The sequence below is a fragment of the Sorex fumeus genome, unplaced genomic scaffold (assembly GCF_029834395.1).
Source record: "Sorex fumeus unplaced genomic scaffold, SorFum_2.1 ptg000037l, whole genome shotgun sequence".
NCBI classification, from domain to species: Eukaryota; Metazoa; Chordata; class Mammalia; order Eulipotyphla; family Soricidae; genus Sorex; species Sorex fumeus.
The window spans coordinates 8,198,771-8,211,417 of record NW_026606094.1 but is presented as its reverse complement, the minus strand read 5'-3'; the positions used below and the strand labels follow the sequence as shown (position 1 = coordinate 8,211,417).

Below are 12,647 nucleotides of genomic sequence, written 5' to 3'. Positions count from 1 at the left end.
TACCGTAGAAATTCTAAATTTCACATTTTCTTTTTATCCTTCTAAACCCCCCATTTTTGTCCTTGTACCACTTACTATTCAATACTCAAGATATCACACATATAACTTCTATCATAACACTCAAATATTTTTCTGCCGCTTCCTATTTCTATTAAAGATTATTCTGTGCTCATACACTGTCTTGTGATTTTTTATTTTCAGAGTCTGTTTTTATCTATGCAGGAAACTCACTAATATCAAGAAGCAGCTAGTTTTAAAATCATTATGTTTGAATGATTTTTGATCATACTTAGCCTAGGAGAAAATAAAGAAGCAGTAACTTCTTTTGGAATCATTTGAATAGATACTTAGGAAAAAATTGGGATCTTTTATAAACAGGTTATCAAATTTGATAATTGGATACTGAAAGACATTAGAATATATATGACTTAGTAACACTACTATTTTGCAACAAGTATGTACACTAAATAAGGAGCAGTTGAAGTGAGGGTCACATTGTGTATGTTGTGTAGATCTCAATGTCATGGCAGAGTTTCTTCCAGTGGTAAGACTGGCTGCGGATACAAGCCTTCAAGAGACTGATGTCAAAAGTCACCTACACAAATATTTGATACAGATTATAGAGCTCAAGAACCCACCTGCTCTCCCTCTGACTGGTTCAATATCCTCATCTGAACTGATGAGCTATGTCAGTCATGCTGTTGCCAAAGGAGTTATTATGGTTTTGAAATCTGAGTTCAAGGAAACGGACTGTAGTTTCCTTTACCTGATGGAAAGAAGTTGAATAACATTTGTAAAATGGGACAATACATATGCTTTCTTCATGAAGATCTTATTAGGATAAAATCAGTTGAGTAACTGAGAAGAAAATGACTTGTGGAAATGAAGGATAAATCAAGCACATGACCATTGACTTTCCTACTTAGTTAGGGTCAGGTTCATGCAAAAACTTTTGTCCTCTGTGTCATGTCACATATGGTTTTATCATGAACAGAAAAATATAGGTATTGAAAACTCCATGCATCTCCCACTTTTTCTTATAGTGTTTGTTGAAAGGCATCCTGCAAGACTGCATTTCATTTCATTGGTCTGTATATAAGTCTTATTGAATATCGAATCTGTAAGAAATAAAATACTGCTAGTAATAATTCATCTCCATCATAAGAAACGTTTGATCTTAAAATTTTGTTACAGTTTTTGTCTCTTGAGTTAAACATCTTCTTATTCTAAGGTATATATATTGTGAATCAGTATCAGTTGATCCATTTAACTATTCCTGATCAAAATAGGATATGTAAATTTTTATAATGGCATCTCTAATTATTTGAACCAAATGCATAAAAAATTACGAAGCACTGATAATTTTGAAAGGTTACAATCATTATGAAAAAAATTTTTAAGACACAAAATGCCCAAATTTTAAGGACAGCACAATATCTGTGGAGTCTAATTTAATGCATAATTCAAACAAATTAAGAATTGGAGTCCATTTTGGAAGGAAAATTTCACTTAGTTGAAGTGTAAAGGTTAAAACTACAGAAAAAATTACATTACCTGTAAGTACACTAATATTAAAATATTAAAACTTCCTCCTTAGTAAATGAACCAAGTCTTTCAATTTCATTTGTACATTGTCCTGACCTGTCCAATAATAGTGTACTATAAAGATAAATTTCCTTAAAATAATTTAGAATTGATTACGTGATAAATATTTACATTGCTTTATGATGTGTTCTTTTTCCATTGTAAAAACGGAGTAATTTTCTTCAACCTGGAGTTCTACTGTGCCTATCAATCAATAACCACAAATTATTCTTAATTAAGTGACAAGTACTAAGTTTTATTATCAGTAGTTGAGTTTTCTAATTTTAAAAGTTCATTTTAAGTGACTTTTGCATGAGGATAGTCTTTTCTCTACTTTCCAGATAAGATTTCAATAGGTATTCAGAACAGGGATTTGACCATCTATTTTATTTATACATGGTGAGCAAACATCCAGTTGGGTCCGCAGGAGTCAAAAATATCTGTTACCATTTTCTTAATGTCCTTGAAGGATGATATATTGGACAATCACCACATTTAGTGTTATATATATAAATATATACTGAATTAGAGAAACCTATCTTTTTTGTAAAGTTAACAACTCATTATCAATAACATAATTTTCTGTCTCATGCTCTCCTTGTCCTAGGAGTCCTGAATCTCCCCTTCAGGTACTTGGCTCCTTATACCATGCTTTAGCTGAATAATACAAAGACGCTTCTACTTTACTTTAAAACAAATATATAAAAATATTTTTTGTTTATGTTTGAATATTTTTCTTCCTAATCCTTTTGATGGTGACTTTTTATTTTAGCCAGTTTAAACCGGCCTATGGGGAGGTTTTCAAGTAATAGTATGTGGACCTAGAAACTCATATATATATATATATATATATATATATATATATGTATACTGGAATACTTCACAACTGTAAGAAAAGTTAAACGCATGCAATTTTTTAATCATAGATGGAAATAAAATTATGAAGTTTAATAGCACAGCGGGTAGGGCGTCTGCCTTGCATGCAGCCAACATGGCCGACCCGAGTTCAATTCCTCCGCCCCTCTCAGAGAGCCCGGTAAGCTACCGAGAGTATTCGATATGCCAGACACAGTAACAACAAAGTCTCCAATGGAGACATTACTGTGCCCGCTCGAGCAAATCGATGATCAACGGGAGGGCCTTTACTTTTTACTTCCTTAATGAAATTAAAAGAAAGAGAAAGACAAACTCAGAATTGTCTCATTTATATGTGATATATGGAATATATGAATTAAATGGTGTACTGTTTGAAAAGATGGGGGCTGCGTACATCACTTTATTCCCAGAACATATATAGAAGTGTAGAGATGTGAATAAAGCATGGGGAAAAAATAAAAATAACTGGAAATATGGGTAGCTGGAGTCAAGGGGATTAGAGTACATCGTGTTTTAAAGGAGTGTTATAGGTAAATGTTCAAACCACAGCGTCAACAAAACTAAGCTCAAGGTTCAAAATTCTCTAACTCAATTTACAAACGTGTTTTTCAAGATGGCAAAATGCTAATATGTGGTAGCTGGGTGGATTCTGAGAACCTAAGAGAGGGAAGAAGACACTGGTGATGGGATTGGTACTGGCACATAGTATGTCTTAAACCCAACTAAGCCTATAAATAACATGGTAAATCCTGACGCATTAATAAAATGATAAAAATAATTATGTGTAGATAGGAGAAAGAAAAGAACTACATGCGTTTTTGCATAAGGTGGGAGACTTGTGAGAGGAGGCAATGAGTCGCGAAGGGGGCAGTGTTTAAAGGGATTCAGGAGCATCAGTGTCATAAAGGAATGAGCTAGGTAAATATTCGAATAAATCACATTGATTGTGATTGATTCAATCACAGAATCAAAAACTTTGTAATTATAGACAAGAACTTTAACAACCAAGTTTACAAAGATCGTTGTCACCTTTCTACCTGCAACTGAAGGGTGGGGAGGAAGCTTACAATTTTTGGTGGATGCAACTTGACAGCAGTGGTGGGATTGATGTGAGAGCATTGTATGTCTAAAGATCATCTACAAATATCTTTGAAAATTATAGTACTTGAATAAAATACAATTTGAAAATACAGCTTAGGGATAAGAAGAAAGACCTATCATTTCTCCTAAATTATTACAATCAATGAATTACTTCAATGTATAAAACAATTTATTGATTAAGGCGTTTTATAGGTGTCAATTTTAAAATGTAACTGTAACTTATAGATTACTAAAAGCAAGTAATGCAAGAACTGTTAGATAAAATATTATCTTTGATCAAAACTTTTCATTATAAAGATAAAACCTTGTAGACCCACACTACAGAAAACATTGGACTAAATTAAATTACTTAAATTTGTGAATACATCTATCAAATTTGGAGGCAGGGAATGGACTTAGTTTATTCATTGAGCATCAGGGTCGTGGAGTGCTGGATTGAAGTTGGGAACATTATTTTAAGTAACTTTGTAAGTCATACTGTCTAAATGAAATAATTATTTGTTTTTACATTCTGAAATTGACATATGACAAACCTTCTTCATATCATACTATACATTATTGCGTATTTATACAGTTGATTTTCCCAACTCTGTGAGATTGCTTTTAGAAGTTGTGCCTTCTCTGAGTAGTAAGTTGGTGAGTCTCTGTGGCACTCCCATTTTGTCATCACTGTCCTTATTCTTAGCTGACCATCACCTGGAACTCAGTTCCTGTTTCTCTTGTCTCAGGTGATTATAAAAGGGCACTCTTGGTTACCCCTGTTCTTAGTGAGGCGACAGATGAACTTCCCGCTCTTTTCATCTGCAAGGGTATATGTGTTCAGGTCTTTATTAACTGGTTCTGGGGTAAGAAGAACTACAAATATTTGGCATATCTCAAAGAGTTAATGAAACTTCATAGAGTAAATTATTTTCTCTTATACTTAGCAACTCTCATATATTTTAACACGTATATACTAACTGTAAATTTTGTTTATAGAAGTAAACAATTATTTTTGATTGTTGAGGTATTGTAGATATGTTCAATAGCTATGATGTCAGTTACCAAGCAAAGACAGAAAAATATTTGTAAGTATCTTTGGTAAATCAGAAAGATTTTTTCAATTTGAAAGAAAATAATTTAAATTTTAAGTTTGGATGGTATTTTTTTTTTTCATGGAATCATTCACTAAGATGAAATGGACAACCCAATGAAGGCTTCAAGTAGACTGATCTGCTGATAAGGTTATGTCACTTGAAGACTGGTTCATGTAGATTTGCTATCAATGGTTCTGGTACAGTAACATGATATTTGAATATGAAATATGATATTTCTGAGGCACAGTTCAATCATTGATCTGAATCCAGTGCTGTGGGATTTCATATTGTTTCATTTCTGTCTGAATGCTTTTTTAATGTTTCATACAGCTGCTAATTTAAAAAAAATCTCTAGAAAATACTTCATCCTATTAGGACTGTGGACTATTCAACAAGTTTGGTTATCTATCTCTCAATTTTTTCATTCTTGGCATTTACTATGTTCCAGGCATGAAGGAAAAGTGAATTTTAGTTCACCCTCTTACGTACTCTGATTTAAATTTATGAGCACATAGAGGAATAGAGTTACATTTAGTTAAATTAATAATCTTTATTAGGTTTCTATTACAAAGGAACCTGGTTTGTTTTGGGGTAATACCAAACAGTATAGTTCAATTCATACTCCTGGCTTTGCACTCTGGAATCATTTCTGTTGGTCTCAGTGTTGCTAATCGTCATCTGAGAACAGATACTCGGTTTGCTACAATGCAATGCAAAAGGATCTTATCATCTGTGGTTTTTCTCATGCTTCATAAAGTAGACTTTTTAAAAAATTTAACCTAAAATATGTACTAGTTACATAAATGAACATATATGTCTAAGTGTATATAGATATATATGATAAATTGTAGGTATATAAGACAAAAGACCACAAAAGGCTGAAGCTTCTGCGGAAAATAAAATGAACAAAAATCACCAGAAAAGTAATGAGGAAAGATGATGGACGAGATGTTTTGTTTGTTCAAGGCATTTTGGTTTCAAATTTCAGACCAATTATAAACTGTTCTCCATCTTTTTCATAGACTCTCTTCTATCACACCATAGGCAGAAATGGGGGCCTTAATTATTCTCAATGTAAATACTCAACATATAAGGATTGCAATTTCAGAACACATTCATATGCATTTTTCAAAGGGTTTTTCAAATTTATATTGCTTTACTGAAATGTCACAGCAGATATATGATATTGTCAATTTATTGTCCATATACTATAGTAACTCAACATCCACAACATATAAATTGTGAAATAATTAAATAGGTTGAGGAACTCAATTTTCAGCTTATATTGAGGAAGCACTGTGTAATCTGCTAGTATTAAGAAAAATTAGTGATCTTAGTGGTTAATTTATTTGTGGATACTACATTCAGTAGCCATCAGACAGATACAAATACTATTTTGATTACTTAACATATGTTAAAAAGACATCTAATAATCATTCTAGGCCTTAATTAGTAATATTTTTTCTTTGGATATAAATCTAACTGTATAAAGACAAATGCACATATAGGAAATGACTTGAATTATTTTAGAGTTACATTACATGCTGTGTATAAATGAACAGAAGGAAAGCCTCTAATCTTCAAATGTTATATCAAAGTCATGATTCTTTATCTTCAAAGTATGATAAGATTTACATTGTATAATACAGATAAGAAGGCTTAATACATATTTTTTTCTAGATATATTTGAAAAATTTGGAAAACATTACTGAAATATGAGAAAAGAAGAAATATAATAAATTGAACCACAGTTATCATCATCTTTTTCTGTTACTATCTCACATCAAATATCGAATATATCAAATAATTGATCACAAAATAGGTCACTTTTTTATTATTATGTTTCGTCATGAAACTACTAGAGGTCAAATGCATCATCCATTGCAGCTTTGTTGGGTTCAATGGATTATTTCTGGCAATGCTCACCTTCCTTATGTTTCCAATTTACTTGACAATGAATTATTCTGCATCCCTGATTATTCCAAACACTACTTACATTCTTGCATGGAATGTTCCAACTGAAAAATGTCCCAAGGAATTTAATGTGACAATAAATCTGAGCATCTACTCATTTGTAGGAGATCATACTAAAAGTAACACTGGACAGAATGTTACATTGCTTTATGTGGATAGACTTGGTCTATATCCTCACATAAATATGAATACTAATAAAGATGTGAACGGAGGTATTCCCCAGTGTGGAAATCTAACTGCTCACTTAGAAGAAGCCAGTAAAAACATTGGAAAATATATAAAAAATGATTCTGTAGGCTTGGCTGTTATTGACTGGGAAGATTGGAGACCCCTCTGGGCTAGAAATTGGCTTTCAAAAACTATTTACAAGAACAAATCTATTGAGTTGGTTATGCAAAACAATAATAGTCTTAATCTACATGATGCTACTCAGATAGCGATGAAAGAATTTGAAAGGGCAGCAAAGGATTTCATGTTAAAGACATTAAAACTGGGAAAATTATTAAGACCAAAGAACTATTGGGGTTTTTACCTTTTCCCTGATTGTTACAATCATCAGTACACGAAAAGCGAATATAATGGAAGTTGCTTTGACATAGAGAAAACAAGAAACGATCAACTCTACTGGTTGTGGAATGAAAGCACTGCTCTTTACCCATCCATTTACTTGAATAAAAATTTAAGTTCAAATCCACTGGCGGCCCTCTTTGCCAGAAATCGGATCCAGGAAGCCTTTAGGGTGCGTGGAGATGAAAATTTACTTCCGGTTTTTGTGTATATCCGTCCGGATTTTACAGATGCTCCTGGAGAATTTCTATCTGAGGTAAGAAAGTCAGTGCAAACCACAGGCCATGACATTGTATTCAGGTTTGTATTCAGTAGAACTGTACATCATTTGTTAAGGGAATTAAACTTATATTTTAGTATACATGATTAGAACCAGTTCACCATAAAATGATAGGAGTGTAAAATAAGAATGTATTTTACTTTTGATTCAATCATATAAAGCTTCCATAGAGAATGAGGTATTGTTGATAATGGAGAAATTTATTCTAGTCTTGAATTCTTCTTTTTATAGGTGGTCAACCCTCTTTCCCTCCCTCCCTCCCTCCTTCTCTCCCTCCCTCCTTTTCTTCCTTTTTTCCTTCCTTTTCTCCTTCCTTCCCTCCCTGCTTTTTTCTTTCATAATTTTTCTCCTTCTTCAAATTATATTGCCAGAGACAACTTATAAATTCTCATGGTACCATATGAGGTACAGGGATCTAAGGTATGTCCAATCTTGCCAAACAAGTGCCTTACCTATTCACTGTGCAATGCATCTCTGTATCTTCTTTTTTTTGACCATAGATCAATGAACATTGTGAAAAGATTTTTGCTTTATGAAGACAGTATCTTTTAAAAGATAAAAAGTTAGCAGAAAAGATTTAAATTATACTTGTAGATTCTGCTGCTTAATTTTATTTTAATGTTCTATGTATAATTTTAATTTTGTTCCAATTGGTTTAACTTTTTTCTATCATATTTGACAGTTTGATCTTATGAATACTATTGGTGAGAGTATTGCACTAGGAGCCTCTGGAATCATAGTATGGGGAAGCCTCCATTTCAGCAAAAGTAAGGTAAGTCTAATTGTAGGCAATAGGCTAAACTATTCTCAGTTTTAATGTTTTTGTTGATTCTGAGGAATAAAAATAATGCGATGATACTCACACATCAGAGTTGCATAATGTGTTTTATAGAATCCAATAGTCTACCATTTGTTTCTTTATATTGGAGGCAGGATGTCCTTTCTTTCTTTCGAGTCTGGAAGTAAATAATATGATTCTGCACTTTTTTCTGGAACTTATATTTCATGAACTTGATTCCTACTGAGCAGCAAAATCACTTCTGCCATCTCAAAATTCTTGCATTTTGTTGAGTAATTTTTAAATGAATTCCTCTGCTTCTATTCTTCTTTTTCTAATCTTTTGTTTCTACACTTCAAAGGCACTAGTCGACAAGCACTTGTGAGTTTGTGATACAGTACTATATTATTCTTAACTGAGCATGCATATATATAGTCACTGAACAAAATTATTTTATTGTAAAGGTCATCAAACAATGTTCTTGGGTAAAATTGGGCTTATTGGTTTCTTTGTACAACTTTTAGGATAAAATTACTTTGTTTTTTAAAATGCATTAGAAAATACAAGCGTGATAGACTTCTGGTTCTTTTGACCCCCTTTTGTCATACACAGTGTACTCAGTATGTGTGAAGGATCAGTCCCAATGGCTCAAAGGTCTATAAGTGTCTCAGGAATTGAAGAGTCAGCAGCATGCAAGACAAGCATATTATAAGCAGTACTACATCTCTAGCCCAGAGTAATAGAATTCTGTAACATAAAGAAAACATAATGTTGGGGACAAAGAGATAGTAATGCAGGTAGAGCATTTGTCTTGTACCTGGCCAACCCTGGTTTGAAATGTGGCATCCCATATGGGTTCCCCCGCAATGCAGGACTAATTCCTATACTCAGAGTCAGAAGTAACCCCTGAGTATTGCCAGGTGACCCCAAAATTTTTAAAAATGCAAAAGTATGAAAATATAATGTAAAATGAAACTATTGTTGTTTATAAGTGTTTTTGGAACATAAAGAGTTTATTTTCATTTTAATTGGGCCTGAAAGAATAATTCAAGGGTAATTCGTTTTCAAAATCAATGGAAATGTTCAAAACATACCTAAGGGACGAGACTAGGAATACATTTTTCCAATGTATTGAATTAGGTCGAACCTTTAGACTTAATGCGAAAATAGTGTTGTCATAGGGAACACAGATTATTTGGAGGTGAACTTTTCCTTTATTGATAGAAGTAGACATGATGGTGATGTATGTGTCATGGAGAAAGTCTTATGGTATCAAGAGTCAGGATCTTGTTTCAGGAAATGTAAAGAACAGAGTTGATCATGTAAGATGTGAAGAACTTTTTGGTCTTTTGTGCTCAGAGATAAGGTAAAGGTAAAGGTAAAGGCCCTCCCGTTGATTGTCGATTTGCTCGAGCGGGCCCAGTAACGTCTCCATTGGAGACTTTGTTGTTACTGTGTCTGGCATGTCGAATACTCTCTGTAGCTTGCTGGGCTCTCCGAGAGGGGCGGAGGAATTGAACTCGGGTCGGCCATGTGGGCCGCTTGTAAGGCGAACACCCTACCCGCTGTGCTATCGCTCCAGCCCTGAGATAAACTAGTCAAAATTTCACTTATTTAATGTTAGAAATAATAGGTAAGCTTCAATGTGAAACTTTGTTTCTGTTTGTTTGGGGCTTACTCTTAACTGTGCTGAGAGTTTCCTTCTGACTCTTTTCTCAAGATTCATTCTTGATGATACTTGGAGACTATATATGTTACCAGGATTGAGGTAGGATTGGCTGTATTTAAGGAAGCTTCTTAAACTCTACACTACCTCTTGTTTCTTCATTTGATAGCTTTAAAAAGATAATTTCAATGCTTTCAACTATTTTTTTTCATTTTTGTATGTCTCAGGAGTGAATAGTGCCTAAAGAAATAACAGAAAAAAATAATTGAAAGACATCCTGTTAAACACGTTGCAGAATCTTTTATTTGTCATAAAATGAATTAAAATATATAACTACTTTAGAAATAGTTCAAAGCATCACTCATGTTTCCTGAAACATATGACCTCCATTTTCAACAAACTGTGTTTCTATGATTAACCACTCTGAATTCCCTGTATTGATATTTTGCTTTAACAAGTTTTGATAATTTTTTAGTTTAGGCAATAAGGAACAATATGTCATCTCCCCCATTTAGTTGAATGCAGGAGAGGGTACTAAATTAACTCAATAATTTATTTTACATTCTTCCTGACATCACAGTCTGCAATTATGATCAAGAAATTCTCAGCATCCCACACAAAGGGATAGATTTTGCTACCCTGGCTAATTTCTACCTATGGTACTGCCTGAAATTGTTGCTACTTTACTCTATTTCAAATTCTTATGCTTGTGTTTCCAATTTGTAATCATTTAATTGCAAGTTTGATAATAAAAATTAATATCACTTTTCTATACTGCATTAAATAGACTTAAGAAATTTTCTTATGTTCCTGGTTAATTTGCAGCTTGAGTTTCAATAATACCAGGTCTAATTTTAATGGTGGAAGTAAGGTCTTTGTGAAATGTAGATGAGTTCTTCTTTCCTTTTCATGTTATGAGATTCGTGTGGAACCAGAAGGAATCTGGCTTATGAGACATGGCGCATAATGGTTTTAATTCCTGGTAAAACACAGGCAGTTTAATAATTTATATCCTGCCATCTTTATAACAAACCTTACAGACATAACCTGTATCTATTCTTACTTGACAGATGATACAGTTAAAAAAAAAAACGTTGAAGTGTTGGGCCAGAGTGGGTAGGGTATTTGCCTTGCACGAGTTTGTCCAGGTTCAATCTTCAGAATCCCATATGGTCCCCTGAGCATTTTCAGAGTAATTCCTGAGTGCGATCCAAAAAAAATAAAAAAGGAATGTTGAATGTTGGCTTGTTTTCGTTAAATTCAGACACTTAATTACTGAAATAATTGGGATGAGAGACACAGAGCCCATAACCTGTCAGATACACTGATTTGGACTTTGGGCCACACTCTTGCACGTAAAGGTTTAAGCTTGACTCTGTGCACATAGATTGCACAGGCAGTGCTTGGGCTCATGTACAGCACAGAACATCAGATATGTATCAGCTGGTAACTAGGCAAACACAATACCTGCTGTACTATATCTCCTCTAGATATAGCCAACATTTCCTCACCCTGATTAAGGCATGATAATCAATAGGTCAACCAAGTTTAAAATATATTGAATCTCAATTATGTAATTATTCCGTGGTTTTAAATGGCACTTAAGTTTCTTAAAATAGCTCTCAAAAACCTTTAAAATATTTTTATTTTTAAGAGTAAAAGGAAAAAGCATTTTCTCCCTTGCTGAATTTCATTTGTTGTTGCTCTTTTTTTAAATTTTATTTTGCTTTTTGGGTCACACCCAGTGATGCAAAGGGGTTACTCCTGGCTCTGCACTCAGGAGTTACTCCTGGCGGTGCTCAGGGGACCATATGGGATGTTGGGAGTCGAACCCAGGTCAGAGCATGCAAAGTAAACACCCTACCCACTGTGCTATCTCTCGAGCCCCTGTTGTTGCTCTTTTTGTTGGTCGTTTTTTTTTTTTAATTGATTCATTACTTTTGTTTTGGGTGTCATACCCAGTGATGCTCAATAGTTACTCCTGGTTCAAAACTCAGGAATTATACCAAGCAGTGTTCAAGGTACAATATGGGATACTGGATATTGAACCCAGTTAGCTGCCTGCAAGGCAAATGTCCTCCCCCTCTGTACTATTGCTCAGGCCATCTTTTTGTTGTTATTGTTTAGAAAATGCTCCACACAGTGAATCTATTCTTATATATGTTACCTTGTCCTTTGATACTCTTAACTTTTTATTTGCAGGATTCATGCAACAATCTAACCAATTACCTGAATGATGTCCTAAATCCTTACTTACTGAATGTCACCCAAGCAGCCGAAAGGTGTAGCCAAGTGCTCTGTAATGGGCAAGGAATATGTAAAAGGAAAAATTGGAACTCAACTGACTATCTTCACCTGAAAGAAGAAACATTTACGATTGGAAATGTGGACATTAAAGAGTCCAAAGTGAATGAGAATTTTACAAAACTAGATGTGAAAGAATTTGCTACAAACTTTGAGTGCCGCTGCTATTCCAACATGAATTGTAATCAGACAAGTCCTTAGCTAAGCATTAATTACATTAATGTACGTAATGCTAATGTTTGCATGTTATCCTCTCTAGACCCAGTTGACTAAGATCCTATTCTTATTGGAAAAAAGTCAAGTTCTCAATTTTTAGCAATATCTCATTTTCCATACTATCTGCAATTTTGATTTATTTTTTTTTCTGAAAAGGGTGTCTTTGGATTCCTTAGAGTGAATATTCAGTGGAAGTCATCTCCAACAACCTCCAAGAAAGGCTTC

The 12,647-nt window shown here is 33.7% G+C and overlaps 1 protein-coding gene across 1 annotated transcript; it reads left to right on the top strand.

Annotated features, from left to right (window-relative positions):
• Nucleotides 1-6,486: 6,486 nt before the first annotated feature.
• LOC130027636 (hyaluronidase PH-20-like) lies at nt 6,487-12,407 on the top strand. The gene is made up of 3 exons (XM_056118488.1): nt 6,487-7,434; nt 8,141-8,230; nt 12,105-12,407. The coding sequence occupies exons 1-3, from the start codon at nt 6,487-6,489 to the stop codon at nt 12,405-12,407; spliced, it is 1,341 nt and encodes a 446-aa protein (XP_055974463.1).
• Nucleotides 12,408-12,647: the final 240 nt, after the last annotated feature.